General features: G+C 38.0%; 1 protein-coding gene across 1 annotated transcript in view; it reads right to left on the bottom strand.

Annotated features, from left to right (window-relative positions):
- LOC117370788 (mucin-2-like) overlaps positions 1–16,392 on the bottom strand; it is a 39,274-nt gene extending 22,882 nt beyond the window's left edge. Inside the window, exons 1-2 of the mRNA XM_055221774.1 lie at positions 16,373–16,392; positions 15,498–15,588 (exon numbers count right to left, since the gene is read on the bottom strand). Coding sequence (XP_055077749.1) covers positions 15,498–15,588; positions 16,373–16,392 — 111 coding nt within the window. The remainder of the gene's footprint in view (positions 1–15,497; positions 15,589–16,372) is intronic.
- Between the last annotated feature and the right edge of the window lie 5,668 nt (positions 16,393–22,060).

The following is a 22,060-nucleotide window of genomic DNA, read 5'->3' as shown; positions in this document are numbered from 1 at the left end:
GGCCTTTCCTCTCAAACGCCTTTCCTCTCTGTAGGCCTTTCCTCTCTGTAGGCCTTTCCTCTCTGTAGGCCTTTCCTCTCTGTAGGCCTTTCTTGTCTGTCCTCACCTGTAAAAGGCCGAGGGGCCACACCTGCTTTTTTGAGGCACCTGAGAAAGTCGAGGAGCTGATGTGTTTTCTGAACAGGATTTAAACAAATCATGAAAATCTCACCTGGTCCAACTATTTCTTAAATGTCCTACAATCTAAAGTCAGATCAACACCAGAAATGTGTAGAGTAGCCAAAAATTATACTCAAGTAAGAGTACTGTTACTTCAAAATAATATTACTTAAGCAGTACAAATTAGTGGTCGAAGAAATCAAAGAGTAAAAAAGTATTTGGAAAAAGTATTACTCAAGTAAGAGTAACTGTAAAGTCAATTTATAATTTGAAGTGAATGTGAAGGACAAAACGTGAAAAAATGCAGAAAATGCACTTTGAGAATTGTCTTCAAAATGTAAAGTGCATTATAAATAAAATGTACTATCATCATCATCAGTGAGAGTACTGTTACTTTAATACCAATATTACTCAAGGAGGAGTAAAAGCATGCTGATGGAAAAGTACTTTGAAAAGTACTCACCTTTGTCCAAAAATCTCAGTTACATTTGAAAACGTCTACTGCCCCCTGTAGGTGAACCTCTGCGACACACGTCACATCCCTGTGCTCTGCTCATTAATCACATCCATCACATTGTGACGTGTTAAACACTAACAACAATAATGTACAGGCTTTAATGTATATAATGTATGTATATAATGTATAATAATGTATTTAAGACAGAGTGTTTGACATTACATTTACTCCACACTCAGGGGAAACTAGCCTCAGCTGCCCTGGGACAGAAAGACCAAAGTAAGGCTGCCAATCTGTGCCATCTAACATGTATCTGGTGAAGATTTGGAAGGCACTGGGAATATCTGTGAATATTCACTGCCATTAATAGAATAGAATAGAATAGAATAGAATAGAATAGAATAGAATAGAATAGAATAGAATAGAATAGAATAGAATAGATCTTTATTGTCATTGCAACATGCCACATGTACAATGAAAATTTTAAAGCATCGAGCAGTTTAAGGTGCTAAGAAAACAAACCCCCCTCACACATACATCACACACACATACATCACACACACATACATCACACACACATACATCACACACACATACATCACACACACATACATCACACACACATACATCACACACACATACATCACACACACATACATCACACACACATACATCACACACACATACATCACACACACATACATCACACACACATACATCACACACACATACATCACACACACATACATCACACACACATACATCACACACACATACATCACACACACATACATCACACACATACATCACACCTATTTCACAATCACATACAAATAATAAATATATAAAAAATATACATATATTTAGTAAGTGCGGGTATGTTTATTTAGTATAGTTATGATTGTAGTATCAAAACTATTTTTCAGCCTATTTTCATTATTTTTATTATATATTATTATATATTACGTACAGAGCACAAATAATAAAACAATGCTGAAGGTGGCATTAATACTCCGCCCACCATTAAACTCAAGAAGAAGTTGGAGTAAGTTTTTCAAGACACGATGTCTCGAGGCGTCCAGCTGTGTCTGAATTAGCAAAAACTCAGATGCATCTACAGGTAAAAAATAAATAAACAATCTTACAGCAATGTCATCTGTCAATGCACTTTCCCTTTTGGGTTTCACATTTTAGATACAGCATTTTAGATTCAATTCAATTCATTTATTTTTGTAACGCCCAAAATCACAACAACAGTCTCTCGAAGGGCGTTCATGTTTTGGTTGATGGGGGAAACCGGAGTACCCGGAGGAAACCCATCCAGACACGAGGAGAAACATGAAAAACTCCACACAGAAAGGCCTGGTGACCCGGGGATCAACCAAACACACAAAAACACACAACACACAAAAACACAACAACACACAAAAACACAACAACACACAAAAACACAACAACACACAAAAACACAACAACACACAAAAACAAACAACACACAAAAACAAACAACACACAAAAACACACAACACACAAAAACACAACAACACACAAAAACACACAACACACAAAAACACACAACACACAAAAACACACAACACACAAAAACACACAACACACAAAAACACAACAACACACAAAAACAAACAACACACAAAAACACAACAACACACAAAAACAAACAACACACAAAAACACAACAACACACAAAAACAAAACAACACACAAAAACAAAACAACACACAAAAACACACAACACACAAAAACACAACAACACACAAAAACACAACAACACACAAAAACAAACAACACACAAAAACAAAACAACACACAAAAACACAACACACAAAAACACAACAACACACAAAAACAAACAACACACAAAAACACAACAACACACAAAAACAAAACAACACACAAAAACACACAACACACAAAAACACAACAACACACAAAAACACACAACACACAAAAACAAAACAACACACAAAAACACACAACACACAAAAACACAACAACACACAAAAACACAACAACACACAAAAACACAACAACACACAAAAACAAACAACACACAAAAACACAACAACACACAAAAACACACAACACACAAAAACACAACAACACACAAAAACAAACAACACACAAAAACACAACGACACACACAAACAAAACAACACACAAAAACACACAACACACAAAAACAAACAACACACAAAAACAAACAACACACAAAAACACACAACACACAAAAACACACAACACACAAAAACAAAACAACACACAAAAACAAACAACACACAAAAACACAACACACAAAAACAAAACAACACACAAAAACAAAACACACAAAAACAATGCACAAAAACAAAACAACACACAAAAACACAACAACACACAAAAACACACAACACACAAAAACACAACGACACACACAAACAAAACAACACACAAAAACACACAACACACAAAAACAAACAACACACAAAAACAAACAACACACAAAAACAAACAACACACAAAAACACAACAACACACAAAAACAAACAACACACAAAAACAAAACAACACACAAAAACACACAACACACAAAAACAAAACAACACACAAAAACAAAACAACACACAAAAACAAACAACACACAAAAACACACAACACACAAAAACAAACAACACACAAAAACAAACAACACACAAAAACAAAACAACAGGAAAAATCAGACAAAACAAGAAAAATCGGCCAGACGAGGAGGAGGAGAGGGTCCACTGTCATCGGGGCATCTGACAGAGTTACACTCCACAGGGGGAGTGGGACAGGGGACAACATGTGAATAGCATTGCTGATGAGAAAATAGGACAAAGTAGAGGATAGTGCTCAGGTTGCCATACTTCCCCCAGCTAGTTACTCCTACTGCAGCCTGTCTTATCCCGGGTTTTAATAACCCTAACTCCCTCACTATGTAACCTGGTCTATACCGAAGAGGAAGGTTTTAAGCCTGGTCTTAAATACAGAGACTGTGGGGGCCTGTTTAACATCAGCAGGGAGTTGATTCCATAGCACAGGAGCTTGGTAACTGAATGCTCTCCCTCCCACTGTACTTTTGGACACTCTAGGAACCACTAATAGTCCTGCATTCTGAGAGCGGAGTGCTCTGTTTGGCTGGTACGGGACAATAGCATCTTGCAGATAGGATGGGGCCATACCGTTTAGGGCTTTGTATGTCAGGAGGAGGACTTTGAATTTGATTCTAAGCTCGACAGGAAGCCAGTGCAGATATTTTAGTACAGAACTGATGTGGTCTCTTCTTTTAGTTCCTGTTAGGACTCTGGCCGCTGCATTTTGGACCAACTGGAGGCTCCTTATAGTACTTTATAGTACTTTATAGTACTTTATAGTACTTTATAGTACTTTATAGTACTTTTGGGGCAGGCGGCGAGCAGAGAATTACAGTAATCAAGTCTGGAAGTAACAAATGCATGGATGAGTTTTTCAGCATCGTTTTTAGGTAAAATATTTCTAATTTTAGTTATATTTCGCAGGTGAAAGTATGCGGTTTTACAAGCTAGGTTTATATGGGCTGTGAATGAGAGATTTTGATCAAATAGGACTCCAAGATTTTTTACAGTAGGGCTAGAAGCTAAACTCACATTGTCGAGTGAGATTATCTGGTCCGACAGAGAATCTCTTTGACCTTTGGGACCAACGACAATGACCTCTGTTTTTTCAGGATTTAAGAGCAGGTAATTCAAGGTCATCCAGGTTTTGATGTCCTTCACACAGGCACTGAGTTTATCTATTTGATCAGTCTGATTTGGTTTCATTGATAAGTACAGCTGAGTGTCATCAGCGTAGCAGTGAAAATTAATGCCATGTTTTCTGATAATGTTACCCAATGGCAACATATACAGAGTAAATAGGATTGGACCAAGCACAGATCCTTGTGGAACACCACAGGCTACTTTAGAACAGGGAGAGGTGCTCTGGTTTATACTAACAAACTGGTACCTATCTGATAGATAGGATTTAAACCATTTGAGGGCGGTCCCTCTGATTCCAATGTCACATTCTAACCTCTGCAGTAGAATGTTGTGATCAATGGTGTCAAACGCTGCACTGAGGTCCAGTAGGACCAGGACTGAAGCCAGCCCGTTATCAGCAGCTAGTAGTAAGTCATTTGTTACTGTAAGCAGTGCAGTCTCTGTGCTGTGGTGAGCTCTGAATCCAGATTGACATTTTTCAAATATATTATTGTCCTGCAGGTGGCGGCAGAGCTGTTTCACCACAACTCGTTCTAGAATTTTTGAGAGGAAGGGAAGATTAGAGATAGGTCTATAGTTGACTAGTTCATCAGGATTTAGGTTAGGTTTTTTCAAAAGGGGTTTAATCACAGCATACTTAAAGGACTGAGGAACGTAGCCATTTTCTAACGACATATTTATTATGTTATGGATGGAATCTATTATTAGGGGGAGGGCTTCTTTGAGGAGTCTGATTGGAATAGGGTCGAGCAAACAGGCTGATGGTTTTGACAACATGGTGACTGAGGTAATCTCCACCTCATCAACAGGAGTAAATTTATCTAATATTATTAGAGGATCCATGTGGGATATTGGCACAGACTGGATTAGCTCAGAGCTGATTTTAGGAGTAGCTTTGTTGATTTTGTCTCTAATGGTTGTGATTTTGTAATCGAAGAAGTGAAGAAAGTCACAGCTAATGTTCGAGGGGATAAGAGACTCATTAGCAGTGTGGGGCAGTGTGAGATGTACAGAAGTTTCAGATTATTTAAACATAAGACTGAAACCCAAAAGGACTTTCTCTGATCTTAACACTCAGCAGTCAAGACTCAGAGCTAGTGCAGCCTCTGCAGCTCAGTAGGTGAATTCTGGAGGTTCTTTCACATGAGGTCTGTCCATAAACTGAGACTGGACACACCTGTCTTTGTCTCTATCTGCAGGTTAAGTCTCTGGACACACTAACCGTGTCACTCCTCTTTAACTGTGTCACTCCTCTTTAACTGTGTCACTCCTCTTTAACTGTGTCACTCCTCTTTAACCATGTCACTCTAACCACGTAACTCTTCAACCATGTCACTCATTTTGAACCACATCACTCCTCTTTAACACAACACTCCACTTTAACCAACTCACTCCTTTTTAAACATGTCACCTCTTTAACCACGTCACTCCTCTTATATCACATCACTCCTCTTTAATCACTTAGCGTTCCGACGGCCCGCGCCTTTACGTTACAACTTTACAGAAATACGTGTATTTCTGCGTCACCCACACAAACAATCTACACATCAAATGAAAGCTACGACATTCATCTTTCTGAATATGTAAACCATTTACACCTCGAATCACCACCGTGCTGACAGGAAAGACGTTTTAACAGAGAAGTCAGAAATGTGGATTTGGACTTCACTTACCATTGAGCGCTCTGGTTCTGTCAAACATCAACATATTCACACAAAGTTGGTCTCATTCGTTCCGTAAACGTCCAGAGAATATAATCCAGTCAAGAAATTATGTCCACAAAGGAAGTTAGATCCTCCATGTCCAATCTGCTGCAGGAAAGTGAAATCTGTTCTGTCACTTCTTTGCATTTCTTTTGTCGATTTCAAGCATAATAAACTTCTGACAGTGTTAACTTTGTTTCTCCGTGCAAAACAAACTTGTTATCTTGTGATTGACACCAAAGTTGGCCAATAAGGTGGACAGTGAGTGAGAGCTACAGATGACTGGAAGAATACGCCCCACTCTCCCCCTTGTAGAATCAGGCTGTTAAATTACACACGTTTAGTGATGTTTTCCTCTTAAAGCCCATGAGCAGCGGAACACGCTGATGTGTGACATGCAGTGGTTTACTGTAAACAGACGGAGTTTGCTGCGCGTGTAAAAGGAGGAGACTGGATACAAAGATCCGTGCGTAAAATTACGCGCGCGTGTTGCGTAATTTTACGCAGCAGTTTTGCGTTTTAAACATGAGGAAACGGACAAAATAAAGGAAGGACAGTGGGACACTGTGGATGTTTGTACAAGTTAAACCAGAGGCATCTCGGACCTGGAGCGGTTCGTAGAACAGAGTGAAGATCTCATGATGGACTGAGGAGCAGAGGACCTGATGTGCTGATGGACTGGATGCTGTTCCTGATCGGTAAGTGTGGTTTATTAATTGTGGGTCAAATGTGTACCATGTGTAATCATTAGCATTAGCTAATGCCAATCTGCGCCCCCCGACCACCACCAATCATCACACACACACCACTTGGGTGAAGTGTCTTGCCTAAAGACACAATGGCAGAAGTTGGTCCGAGCGGGACACTGTACAATCATGTACAGTGTGTTCTTAGTTTCCAGTGTGTGTGTTTACATTTTGAAGTGTGTGTGTGTTTGTTCACTGTTTGCAGTGTGTGGTTTCTAAATATATATTTATTTTGACCCATAGCACTTGTTTTGACTGTATTTTATATACAAATATACATTTTATATTGTGTTTTGATATATAAATGTACAGTAATAGAGCAGCTGCAGATACAGATTCCTCTCTGTGAGTTTTCAGTTGAGCCTCACTCTGTGGTTGAAACATTCAAAAGTTATTGCACTTTTTCCAAACGTTCTCCAAATGTCTTCATTCGATAGGTGTGGAAAGGCCTGAACTTACTGATGATAAAATGATTGTAAAACTCTCATTTTTATAGGTATTGACCTCAAATTTGAAATGTAAGTGGTCAACAGTCTTGTCAGTTGAGGTATGGTGTATTTTTGTCCCCAGCTCCTACTGCAGCTTTATACACCTTCATTTTCACAACAAAATTTAGGCGAGGATGAGTATAAATGCTCAGCAGACAAACTCACAGTGATTCTGACACCTGTGGGTAAAACTATAGGGTGTTTCCTTTACAAAGACCCAAACTTGTGCATTTACTACTGAGAGTTCAATAGTGGTGATTATTTTAATTTGGAGAGGTCAGAACAAAGGCAATTTCACCAAAATCACGCGGAATGATAAGGGGTTTTACCCAACTCACTCTTCTTTAACCATGTCACCCCTTTAACTATGTCACTCCTCTTATACCACGTCACTCATCTTTAACCATCTCACTCTTCTTTAACCATCTCACTCTTCTTTAACCACGTCACTTCACTTCACGTCAAACACTTTTCCTGCTTCTTCATGGTGACAAACATGAAACACACCTTGAGCTCACAAAGTCCTGTTCTATGACAACAGAGCTGAAAACAAAAGGAAACTCTCATTCATTTTCCAAATAGACTTTTCTTTAAAAAAAAAATAAAAAAATAAATAAAATAAAATAATCAAATAAAATAAATAAAATAAGAGGAGGCGCCTGGGCGGAGGAGTTTTCAGGTTTAACATGAGACTGAGCCTAAATGACTTTGTGTAAAAAAGTTTGGCTCAGACGATAAAAAATGTGAAAAACATCTGTTTTAAAACCGCTCAGAACCTCGTCTTATTTTAGACACATTTTTCCACATTATCAGACACGTTCAGGCGGATAACGCGGTGTTGAGCAGTGTTGAATTGAAATATGACTTTCCATTCCAAATATGAATCTTGATCTGAGTACTTCTGAGTAATTTACTTTTATTTACTTAATGGACTTAGAGATGACAAAACAAATCTTAAACTAGGAAACCAGTTTGTGTGACGCTGACCATGAATAAGTAAATCTAAAATAGCCAAAACAATTCAGATTTAGACTCTTTAAGTTTGTCATTGGTCAAACTGTTGTTCTCTCTGAGGCCACGCTCCATCAGGCTGAACACCGGAGGAGGAGGAGCAGGACCAGCGCCTCTTCCTCCTCATCACTCCTTTAATTCTGATTCTTTTATGTTCGTATGATATTGAATGTGACTAACAGGCTGAACTGTAATTTCCCTGAGGAATAAAAGTATCTGTCAATCACAGGCGAACAAAGGCCAAGTGAGAAGATGAACAGGTTTCACATCCAAAAGATCGAAATAACTTTAACTGGTTGGGATATTTATTTTGCAGTGTATGAAAACATTACTAAGCGCTTTTCTTTTGTAAATTTTCCGGAGCTCCACTCCTCTGGAGCGATGCCAAATTAAACACACGAGTCTCACTCAGAGGCTCACGGCTCCGAGCTCCGGGATTAGAAGGATCATGTTCTGCTTTTTAAAGGTCCTATGTTTCGCCAAATTGACTCACGTGAGGTTTAATCCATGTTCTAACACTGTGTCCTCCTGGAGTTGTGTTTTGTTTCATTCACATGTTTAACACTTTATTATTAGCCTGTTTACATCTCCAAAGCTCAAAATGCTCTGTTCCACCTTGTGATGTCATTAATAGTTCGCAGCTACTTGTGGCCTGAACTGATTTACTCTCAAACACAATAGAATAGCCTTAAGTTGTTGCTTTTATTTTTTATGTCTTGGTTTTATCTTTTCTTCAATTGAACAGAGCGTGTGTCTGCGGAGGCATCGACGAGTCACGTTTAAATGAGGCTAAAACAATAGCTGTAACTTCAAATCCAGGTAAATCCAGGACTGAAATGATCCAAATGATTCTAGTGAAGGTGGAGTTTAAAAACAGAGTGGAGCACTTCCTGTATCACCACATGATGACATCACAAGGTGGAACAGAGTGTTTTCAGTTTGAGAGAAGAACTCAGCCTAAATCTGCAGGTTTGTGTGTTAAACGTGAGAATGAAACAAAACACAACTCCAGGTCTGTGTGTGACGAGGAAACATTAGAACAGACCAGAAAAAGTGCCAGACTGGGCCTTTAAAATAACTATGACTGAAACGTTTAGAGTTTATCTTAAATACATTTCCTCGTTTGATTCTTTGGTTCTGCACATGTTACATCAGAATGTCATTACAGAATCAAATACAGTACAAACACAACAGTTCTACACAATATTTAATATTTGTGAAATTAATATATGAAAAACATCAGTCTGTGTTAAAAAAAAGAAGAGTAAAATGTTCCTTAAAGTGAAGTGTCTTTTAGATTTCTTTTTTCTTCTCCTCTCTTTTTTAGACCTTCTTGTTGTGATTTTGATTTACCACAGCGTCTGATCCAGAGTAAAAGCTAAAGTTAAATCTGTCAGTAACGTTTTGTCCATTTTACAGATTTGACTTTTACTTTTTACCACAGTATTATTCCACTAAACATTTGGATATTCATGATAAACAAAAGCATCGTCTCTGACTCTGACTCGAATGTCACAAACATGATTTTACCTTCAAATGTTTGATCACGTTTTGTTCTTTTTGACTGATAAAAGTGAATAGCAGAGTGGTTAACATTCCATCATCAACAGAAGCTCAGATTTGACCTTCTGGCCTCTGTTTTCTGCTGCTTCTGACCAACAGAGGGAGACATTACTTTTATTAATTAGACTTTTGGCAGATGATTAAAAAAACCAAACACAAAAATCTCAGATGACATGAACATGATCCAGATAAAATATTTCTTACAGATTTTTATGTTCACCTGTGGCATTCTCGGAGGAAGGTAAAACCCACACAGACAGAAATAAAACTTATCAATAATATGTTATTTTACACAATACAACAAACTATTTATTTATTTATTTTAACTACAATAAAGCAACAGCAAAACTATGTGTCGTTAATATCGACCCTCACATTGGTTCATTTTACAAACTGGGCTCAGACACCACTTTGTTTCTGAAAATGCCTTTTCAGTGACATTTACTCTGCAGCAGTTTCAGCTTCACCTTCAGCTTCAGTCTTGACCTCTGACCTCTCTTGACATTCTGGACTTACCACAGCTGAAAATGACAAATGTAAAAGTCACATTCAAACTGCATAAATGTGAGATAAACTCTCAGTCGTCTAAGCTCCGTAGCAAAGTAAAACCTTTTAAATGTATTTTTTATAATGCTCAAAAACCCCTGAGTATTTGTGACGTGATTTTAGGAAACGTGGCGTAGGTTTTACAATGACATCACCCGAGGCACAAGCCGAGGACATTAGAGAGAGTTTTACAAATAAACAGAATGTATTTGATTTATTTAATCACAATCCTTAAAATACTACAGGTCTGTAGGAATGAATAGGAAAAGTTAAATAGCATTAAAAATCTTTTGCAAAATGCAGGACAAATTAAACAATTAAACCAGCTGAAAATAATACAAAACCCAAATGAAGCACAAATTATAACAGCACAGCAAATCATACAAACAACTGCAACACAAAAATAACAACACAAAAGTCACATGTCATCCTTTACCAGCAGGAGGAGGCCCCGCTCCAGGTCAGGTAAGAGGTTTTTGATCACGTTACATTTTGATGTGGGATTTTTATATTTGAATTTATATAAAATGAATAAATAAATAAAAACATTTGATGCATTTTCTTGTTGGGCGAGGTCATGATTGAAATGCCAATTCCAAAATCATATTGAGTCCTGCCTTAAATGTGGTGAGGAACTGCTTCATTTGTTTATATACTGTATGTGTGTGTATGTATGTATATATATATATATATGTATATATATACACACACACACACACACACACGTATGTAAGCTCCTATCTTGAACCTTTTCTGTGTCAGTCGACCAAACGTGATGATTTGATTGATTTGCATCAATCCTTTCTGACTTTGACACATTTGTTGAGGTTACCCTGATTTAACGATGAGTCAAACACAATCTTGAAAAACAGGAAAAATTTCCAAGCAAAGCTATTTTTATATTTTTTGTTTTTTCATGCTGTTTCTGTAGGATTAACTCCGTAGCTGCTGGTTGTGTCTCAGGGCGTGTTTCATCTCTGTCGTCTGAAATCGACCTAATCCTTAGTTAAAATAAATGCCTTGTGTTGCTGTAATGTTTTGTTGTTTTGTTTGTTTTCATTTATATCTCTGGTGTCACAAATGAAAAGCATGAAGTGATGAAACAGAACCTGCTCACGCACAGATGAAGACACTGGACACGCCCGTGTGACGCGCGAGAGCCACATCACGTAACAATACTCAAACATACAATACTCAAACATACAACACTCAAACATACAATACTCAAACATACTCAACTCAAAAGACCCAAACCACAGCCACTGTGGGAAACAGCTGCAGACGGAGGCGAGAGAAGAACTCAGCTCTCAAGAGGCAGACAATGGTACTAAGTCATATATTATTAAGTCAAAAGTAGTGTTTATACTTTTAATTCATTTCAGTCATAATTTATTGTAAATTTAATATCAGATTTAATGCCAATACTTTCATCGTAAAGTTGTTTTTTTATACTTGATGCTGTTTCGGACGCTCTGTGTCAGTCCATAAACACGTCTCAAATGTAAAAGAACTTCAGAGTGAACAGTGGACAGTTTTATTTACCCGTCCTCTGTAACCTGGACCCATAAAACAAACCAAATGTGTGCACCAAATTACTATTTTTTTATTTAGTTGAATGTGAAGAGTAAATGACATGTATATTTTTTCTGGACTTAAAATGTGACCCACTGTCCCGTGTGGACGTCACCCAGACCCATGGTCAGTGGAGCTCGAGTCAGTGATGTGACTCACGACCAACTCGGCTCTTTTCTACGGCTCTTTAAAGCCACAACATGTACATTTTTTGCCAATAAATAGACTACAATTAATGCTTTTTTTGTTTTGTTTTTTTCTTTAATGCACTGGAATATAAACACACATTCTTACTCTGACTTAAATCTGACTCTTACTGGACCTGGAGCAGGGGCCTCCTCCTGCTCATGAAGTAAAGTATGATGTGCTCATAAAGTATGATGTGCTCATAAAGTATGATGTGCTCATAAAGTATGATGTGCTCATAAAGTATGATATGCTCATAAAGTATGATGTGCTCATAAAGTATGATGTGCTCATAAAGTATGATGTGCTCATAAAGTATGATGTGCTCATAAAGTATGATGTGCTCATAAAGTATGATATGCTCATAAAGTATGATGTGCTCATAAAGTATGATGTGCTCATAAAGTATGATGTGCTCATAAAGTATGGTTTTAACTTTTTATTTTCAGTGAATCATGCAGGTGTAACCCGGGTGGGGGTAATTATTAACCTTACCAGTATTGAGACATTTAACTAAATACTCTGGAAAAGAGACACATTGTTCCATTTGTTCTTCATGAGCTGCTCGTTCACTCAGGTGACTCCTCCATGATGTTACAGTTGATAAGAATCAAATGCACTAATGATCTTAATGACTTTTTAGATTCATGAGCAAAATGATTGTGATGCTGTTTTAACATTTGATTGTGATCATTTTGAACACTGAGGTTTTAATATTGATTTGCGATGCATACATTCTACTTTTAGCACAGCGTCTAGCGTTCTTTCAGTCTTCTGTTGAAGATTGTACTATAATTGTACCAATTCCAAAGACATGCCCAGCCTCAGATGAAAACTATAGACCTGTCGCCCTAACACGTGTTATGAAATGTTTTGAAAAGATGTTCAACAGACAAAAATCAGAAGTGTCTCCTTATTTTGACCCATTGCAGTTTGTGTACAGTCTGTAAACATTTGGAATCTCCCAGGACTTATGCAAGGGTTTTATTTGCAGATTATAGTTCTGCGGATCCCAATTTTATTGGCCAAAAACTATTTGATTGAAGGTAAGCCCTGCACTTGTGAAATAGTTTTACTCCCTCATAATAAACAGATCACAACATGTGAAGGTCAACGGCACGACTAAAGCCAAACGCTGTGGTACAGGTCACATGATCCTGCAGACTCAGGATCCTGTCGTCACTGAGGGTTGACAAAAAGAGCAGGTTTTATCTTTTAAATATTTGGGTGTGTATTTCTTATTCTAGGTTTAAATCTTTTATCATCGTTTTCACATTGTCTGGGTGTTCTTTGTTACGTCATCTACAAAGGGAGCATTAGCGTCATTCTACCTGTACAAAGGTATAGGGACTTAACAAACAAAGGCGTGAGCGATCAAGGCTGCATCATGCACAAATAAAAACACTTTTCAAATAGTTTTGCTGTTAACTCAATGGATTTGTATTGAATGGAGAAGCAAAAGTGACTGTAGAGTGGAGACAATCATAAAAAGTCAGAACAAACACCAAAGAGGCTGCTGTCTTATGTCTTATGTTATGAACATTTTTAATCCATGGTAAAATGTTGTTTTCTCATCACAAACGGACCTGGAGTTGTGTTTTGTTTCATTCACAAATGTTTAACACATTGCATATTTAGGCTGAGAAGAGTGAGATACAGGAAGTGCTCCTGTGTGTTTTGAAGCGACGGTGCATCTATTGTTTTCCCCTCACTGAAAGTTCTCCTGAAGATACTTTCTGTGGCAACCTCAACTGAACAAAAGGCAAAATAAAAATATATTTTTAATATAGGAAACAAACTATACTTATTCTGATTCTGGTATTTTAGAATAACTTGTTCAAGTTCAACTGAGGCTAAGATACAAAAAAGTCACCATCAAAAATGAAAGGTCCCACTCTAATATTTGGTTGTTCCTTTATCTTTTATCACGTCACATTCTCTGTGTCATTGTTTCGATTTCGCTTCTTCAGCGTCACAGATTTATTTCCATCCAGTTGTTGCATTAATGTTTCACCTGTTTCATTGATGATGGTGGAGTCTGACGCTGCTCAAAGCTTCTCCAGCACAAAGATTCTCACTGGGGTTAAGGTCTGGACTCTGTGGTGGACGATCCATGTGTGAAAATGACGTCTCTGCTCCTGATCCTCTGTCACAGTTTGAGCTCGATGAATCCTGACATTGTCGTCTTGGAATATGCCCAAAAATCCACTGATGGAATAACCTGGTCATTCAGTCTATTCAGGTGTCAGCTGAACCTAGACCTGACTCGTACCTATAGACTCAGACCTGTATGCTCAGTTAAATTCAGGTGGAGACTTTAAAACTACTTCTTGATGACATCAAAAGGTGGAACAGAGCATTTTGAGCTTTGATGATGTAGATATGCAGCGTTACTCAAACATGTGTGAATGAAAAAAAACACAGCTCCAGGTCTGTTTTTAATGAGATAACAACATCGTAAAGCTCAGAGTTAATTTTGCGTAATGTAGGATCCTTTAAACCGTGTAGACATAATAAAGATGTAAGGGAAAAAAAGTATTTAATGTATGTTGATTAAGAGAATTTGATTGTGATGAAAGTTAAAACAAAATTACATTTAACTTCTAATTTAATAAAAAGTAGCGAGTTGCCGTTTAAATCTGGAAAACTGAAAACTGCAACATAATTTTCACTGACTCTCTGAAGGTGATGCTCAACTGCATCTGCTCAAACGATACAACGCACAAAATATCACAAAAATGACTTTATTCAAAGAGCTGCTGTTTAGAGAAGATTATTGTCTGATCATTTAGATTCAAAAGAATCAGCCATCACTTTTACAACTGGAGACACTGTTTGTACAGAAAGACCATCGGGCAGTTGGGGCTGGGGTTGTAGATGTAGCAGCCGAGGGCCGGACTGGTTCAATGTTTATTAAAACATATTGAAATGATTGCACAGAGCCTATTGAACCAAGACCTAACACAGTGTGTATTATTTAATGATTAAATGAATAAAGCAATATTATTTTATGGCTCTGTCAGTAACCTCAAGGGAAACAGCAAAAAAGTAAATGTAAAATGTAAATGTAAAGAAAATATGTTCCTTAATATCAAGATAAATGCATACATGAAATTGCATGCATTATAAACTGAAAATGCATTTTTGTGCTGCTCTGTGATCCGACCAATCACTGCTTTCAAATAGTAAAATGAGAAAAAAAATTGATAGGTTCACCTTTAAAATGAACAGTGAGATAACATCATATAACTTGAATATATATTTTGAATCCATCATTCCCTCCTGTTTATCGAACTGTGATTTGGAAGTACTCCTTCAGGGTCCTCGTCATCACTGCCCTCCAATAGGTACATCTGCACCCCTTTGTCCTCAGGTGCGGGTGAGATGGCAGCGGTTATTAACCTATTGATCAGGGAACGAAGACAAGGAATACAACAGCATCCACACAAGGTTAAAATAGCTACAAACACAGCGATTGATACTAGAACCGATGAGACCAGTGCTCTGCAGCGCCCAAACCCCCTTAGCCAGTCATCCCAGAAGGGGGTACTCAACCCAGACTGCTCCTTTAAGCGTCTATTCATCGCACGCAGGCTGCCTATAGCTCTAGTCAGGCTTCCGTCTGCAGCTGTATTGTTAGGGATGACCACGCAACAGCTGGCCCCAATAACAGAACAAACTCCACCCCGTTCTGCCAGGAGCGTGTCAACAGCTATGCGGCATAAGTGAGGTGGCGCTTAATTGCTCGTGCACTGCTTCAAACCCCTCCTGTGTGTAGTTTCCCAATTTTTGTAGTGGATGTAGTTGATTCTGTCTACGTTTTTATTGGGAGTGATTGGAATTATAGCGGCTATTAAAGGAATATTTTCAAATCCTGTGGCAATTTGATTAACTAATATTATTTATTTATTTTTTTATATTCGTCAGGACCCCTCTGGGCACTCCAATTGCATCAATATACGTCAGGTCATTTTCTCCCCAACGTCCCTTGTATTCTCTTCTAGGTCTTTTGGTATGGTTTTCAATTTCAATTGGTTTTTGCTTAGTCAATGCTACTAATTGTTCTTGTTCTATTGACATTACTTCTATAGGTATTATCAGATTAACTAGAGCGCATACTCCAGTAAATTCATTTGGCATATTTGCTCTATTTTAAGTAAGTATAAGTATTTTCCCTCCACAGTACCAGTAGATGTCACTGTGCATTCTGGGTAGTGCTTTATTTGTAGTCAGATTTTTTTTCACATAGATTTCCATCAATATTACCTAAAACATTCGTTACCGAATTTGAGCGTTGGATACAGGTGTAATTTCCTTTTGGCAATTTGGCCTCAAATATTGGTTTGTGTTTTTCAGGTTTAGTTAGTGGGTAAACTAATCCCACTCTGCGCACTCTGCCTCTGGTGCTGTTTTAGTTAAGATATCCTCCACACATTGCACTGTTAACTCAGGAGGTGTTGGTACCATTCTCAAAAGCGGTCTGGGTCCCGTACAAGCAATACAGTCTTAACGTATTAAAGTACTTTGATGCCTGTTCTATCATTCTTAGCCAATTGTTTCCAAAATCAGTTACACCAGTTGCCATATTGAACACTTGTTCTTTAGTAAAAGTTACTGTTGCTTTAATTTTTATTCCGCTACCTTGCAGCCTGGGACTCAGAACCGGTTCAGAGGTTTGTAACATTTCACATATAATTAATTTGTAAATAGGATCTATCCCTGATACATGAGCTCTCAGCAAAAACATCCAACATTCTTGACCATTATTAGTCAAATTTTTCTTTATGTTATTTATTGTTACCAGTAGATTGGATTCGGTTTTGGCTAAGGTTAGGAGCTCTGCCTGCCTACCTGCCGATATATTTGACCTATATGCTTTACCATCCCCACTGTTGATACATGTGAGACACCATGTGTCAAAATTGCTGCATATTTTAAAAGATTTTTTGGTAAAATAGGTAAAAGTATCACTAGTGTCTAATTTGGAGGAGTAAAATGCCACTGGTCTGAGCTTATCCCCATGTTTTTGTGTTAAAACTGACGTCATAAAATGACGTCTACCATTTGCACAAAAGGTTTGTCATAGTCAGGAAGTGCTAACACAGCACTAGAAACTAAGGCCTGTTTTACTTCTGTAAATGCTTTTTCACTCTCCTCTGTCCATTGTAGTTTGTCATGCATATTTATTGTCACATCATACATCATTTTACTCAATGGATGGGTGATTTCAGCATAATTAGCTATCCACTGTCTACAGTAATTAGTTTGTTTGTTTCTTTGTTTGAGGTTTTGGTGCTTTAAGTATAGCCTCTTTACGTCCTGCTATTATTGTACGGCCTCCAGCACTTAAACTATGTCCTAAATACTTCACTGTATTTTTTCAAAGTTGAAGCTTATTTTTACTCACTTTATGGCCATTTTCTGCTAGGAATTTTAGTAGAGCAATTGAATCTATTTCACATGATTTTCTATCTGGGGAAGCCAAAAGTATGTCATCCACGTACAGAAGTACTTGGCTTCCTTTAGGTGGGTTAAATTTTGCTAGGTTAGCCGACATTGCCTGTGAGTATATTGTCCCTCAAAAGTAAATGCAAACCAGAATTGACTATCTTTATGTATAGGCACAGAGAAGAAAGCATTACTAATGTCTACAACTGTAAATACCTCAGCATCTGATCTGAGTGAATTCAGTAGTGTGTGTGGATCTGGCGCACACGGTGCTCACTGAATTACTGCATTATTTACAGCTTGTAGGTCCTGTACCATTCTCCATCCTGTAGATGGTGCTTGTTTCTTCACAGGAAATATTGGACTATTACAAGGTGAATCATCACACTCCACTATTACCCCTGCTTGTTTTAAGCTTTCTATTTCTGGTCTAATCCCCTCTATAGCATCAGGTTTTAATTTATACTGTTTCACACAAGGTCTGTATTCAGATTTGTGTCTAATTGTTACCAGTATTACCCCTTTAATCAGACCTACATCAGATGGCCCTTTTCACCACAAACACTGTGGTACGTCACTTAATATGGCGTCTTCCTCTTGTGTAAGTTCTAATGCATGTCAGGGAAACAGTTCTTCCTCATCATCTGGGTGAATAACATATAAGTTGTTGGTCTGAACTTCATCACGACCCAACAAATTTAACGGGCTGTCAGGGAAATACAATACAGCTAGTTTTATTGTTTTTCCCTTCGGATCTTGTATCATGACAGGTTTTGTCAGTGAAACATGTGTAATTTCCCCATTTGCTGCTCTCCCCACTGTGTGTCATATGTGGGACTTTAGTTTTCATGGTGGTTTTGCACACACCAGTATCACACAAGAAAGAAATTTGTACCCCATTAACTAGTAGATTTTGTTTGTTTTGTTTTCTTTTTGTTTTTGTTTGTTGTATCACACGTCTGGACTATTGTATTTTTATTAATGGTGTCTTATAAGCTGTGGAATTTAAGGGCTCGGCATTCTTTGTATGCAAGACACAATAATAAACAAACTAAAGTAAAACCAAACTAAAAAGTAGAGTAACTTTTGGTAAGGTGCGTCCGCACCCTAATGCAGCTTGTAAATCAACTAGTATTTTTCCTTCCTGTGGTTTTTTATCACTTTATCTGCATTGCATGATCCACATATTGGTCTAGTGCCCCTGTAGCAAAATTTATATAATGCTTGTCAATCCAATTACGAATTCTTGTGGTACAATTAGCGTGCAAAGCATTCTTAATTGCTGTCTGTATGCACAATTTTCATTGCCAGCTTCATCTTCAAGTCCACTATGTACTTTAAACACCTTTGTAAATCTGTGTTTAAACTCCTCAAAATCTTCATCCTCTTTTTGTTTAGTTCTGTTTATTTCCATATAAGTTGCTCTCCTAGTGAATCTATTTTGGATCCTTGTTTTTAATGCTGTCAACCTAACTAGGAGTTGTTCGTCATCATGGGACAGTATTTCCAAATTATCTTGATCTGTACCTCTGTACTACTTATCATGGGGGCAGTAGGAATAATGAAAGTTTGTTCCTGCTTGGATGCTTCATTAGGTTGTTCATAAGTAAATGACCACAGGGTCAGCTCCCATGGTTTTACTAAATTCAATTTTTTTTACCTTTACCTTTTGCCTCACTTCTAGTTTGTGTAGTTTTCATCTGGTGTAATAGCTCTGTTGCCTCTTGATACGGGTGATACGGAGGCGGGGGCGCTTGCTGCTCCCCTCCCGCTACTGCTCCCTCTATCTCGGCTTGAGCCTGCTGTACTGGTGTTTCTGGCTGAGCCGCTATTACAGATTACAGTGGTGAAGTCATCTTCCTCCTTTGTATTAAGCATAATTTGTTGCTTACGTTTTACCTCTGTCTGGCCTTTTTCTCTGGCTTGTGCCAATTCCCACCATCTTTCCAAATGATAGTATAGTATAGTATAGTATAGATAGTATAGTAATGATAGATAGTTTACACATATCATATTCTTTATTTTTGCATTTTAACTGTATTTTATTTTGTATTTTATTTTGTATTTTATTTTGTATTTTATTTTGGAGCTCCATTATTTTAGAAGATTTTAACTCGCCTTCAAATTTATATTTTGTTACCCAGAAATCTAACTGTGTACATTTTTCAGGATATTTTGCGTGCACGGCTTTCTAGTCTTTTACTTTTGGTGTCAATTTTGTAGTTTTATTTCCCATTTTTATTTCCTCAAATTTAGTCCAGCTTTTAACTCCTAGGGAGGTCTCTATTACTGGAATACAACAACAACAGGTTGGTACGAGTGATTAGTGTGGTATCTCTCACTTTAGCCTCAGCAGGCGGAGAGATCTTGCCTCTGCATCCACAGAAATACACCGTATTTCCCCAACCTTTTTGGTATGAGATTCGTCACCTAGTGGTTCAGAATCTCCACTCACACGTCTCTCTCTCACACACACCCTTGCTTTTTATTCCACGGTTTTGTACCAGCCAGTAAAATATCACTATTTTATCCGGTAACGGGACTCCGTATCCGTCCCTAGTACTACTACTACTATTAGTATTAGTAGGTTTTAGTACCTAATTGGAGCCTAGGATAATTAGGGTTTTTCTACGCGCATGACCCCCAGTCATACCGTTTTTTAAAGCAAGACTTACTCACTCGTCTCGTCTCTCTCCCTCAGTATCCCGTCAACCTTTAGACTCCAAAAGATATTGAAGAGTCCTCCGGTATATTGGGATCCGGCTCGAAGGACCAAGTTGATAGGTTCACCTTTAAAATGAACAGTGAGATAACATCATATAACTTGAATATATATTTTGAATCCATCAAAAATAAAAAAATCTGTTGTATTCTTTCTCATGGCTCTTATCTGCAATTTTCCCTGAATCTATTCAACTGAAAAATAAATAAATAAACAAAACAAAACAAATACAATAAAATTAAATAAAATTAAATTTAAAAAATAAATAAATAAATAAATAAAATAAAATAATCTGTGGCACACAGACAAAACAATACTTCTTTCAATAAAAAATCACATCTTATCAAGGCTTTGCCACACAACGACTCCTGGTGTGTGATGCAGTGTTAAGCTGTTAGCTCACTCATCCTGTCACTCATCCTCTCATCCTCTCACTCATCCTCTCATCCTCTCACTCATCCTCTCACTCATCCTCTCACTCATCCTCTCATCCTCTCACTCATCCTCTCATCCTCTCACTCATCCTCTCACTCATCCTCTCACTCATCCTCTCACTCATCCTCTCATCCTCTCACTCATCCTCTCACTCATCCTCTCACTCATCCTCTCATCCTCTCACTCATCCTCTCACTGCTCCGTCTCTTGTCAATCCCACATGTTTTTCCCAAGGCCGCCCTGTGTCAGTTCCACATCTGGACACCTCTTCATTCAGATCTTGTCCTGTAGTTGTCCCATACATAGGACGTAATGTCAAAAACTCTTCTGTCCTGCTCAGGCTGGAGTAAACTCCACGGACAAACACTGACAGCTGGGTAATGTCAGATGTGTCCGTGCTCTCATCCACAGCGAGGGAATATGCGCTGGTCTACACCTTCAGTCACGGTGTTTCTGCTCAGGCTCACGTTTGAAAAAAGTTGCCTTTTGTCTGGGGACACTGCGTCACAAACTTTAAGCAGACAGTTTTTGATAAACTCTCCTTCTGTAAATGGCCGGGCTGATTTTGCGACCTCTTCTGCCACAATAAAACCAGCCTCGACAGCAGCCTCGCTTTGTGATTTGGCTTTTGTGAAAAGAGCCTGGACTTAAAACCTCCACACAGAAGACACAGGTTTGCCTTTTACCTCCGTGAACATGTGCTCTGCCTCCCACCTTGAAACCCCCTGTTCTCAGCGTCCACCTTCCGTTTACCCATTTTTGAGGAGAGGGGTAGCTGAAAGTTGACATCTACTCTGACTGCTGATGAATAATGAAAAACCCCAACGGGCGGCTGTGGCCTGCGGGCCGGTTTTAATAGTAATTAAATATCATCCCGGGGGCCATAGATAATTCATTCCTTGACTCTGACATATGTGCATTAGAGCGTTCTATTTCTTATTCTTATTTATTATTTTGCACTGATTTACTCTATTTAATGTTTTAAACATTGGACATCATTTTATTAAAATCTTCTGTCTGCTTTTTTGTAACAATTTTGTATTGACTCAAAGCAAAGATGCATTTGCAGGTCCTACAACATGCATGTCCCTTGGCGCAAATGATTTTTTTTTTTTTTTTTAATGTTTTTCATTAAAACTAAATAATCTAAAGTGACAAATAAACTAAAATTAAATACTTCCCAGTCTGGTTTAATGTACAGCAGGTACAGTTAAAACCAGAATTTTGCATACACTATATAAAAAGACACATGCACTTTTTTTCTCAGTC

This window comes from Periophthalmus magnuspinnatus, chromosome 5 (assembly GCF_009829125.3).
Source record: "Periophthalmus magnuspinnatus isolate fPerMag1 chromosome 5, fPerMag1.2.pri, whole genome shotgun sequence".
Classification (NCBI taxonomy): Eukaryota; Metazoa; Chordata; class Actinopteri; order Gobiiformes; family Gobiidae; genus Periophthalmus; species Periophthalmus magnuspinnatus.
Note: the sequence above shows the minus strand (reverse complement) of the source record. Positions and strands in the feature narration are given on the sequence as shown.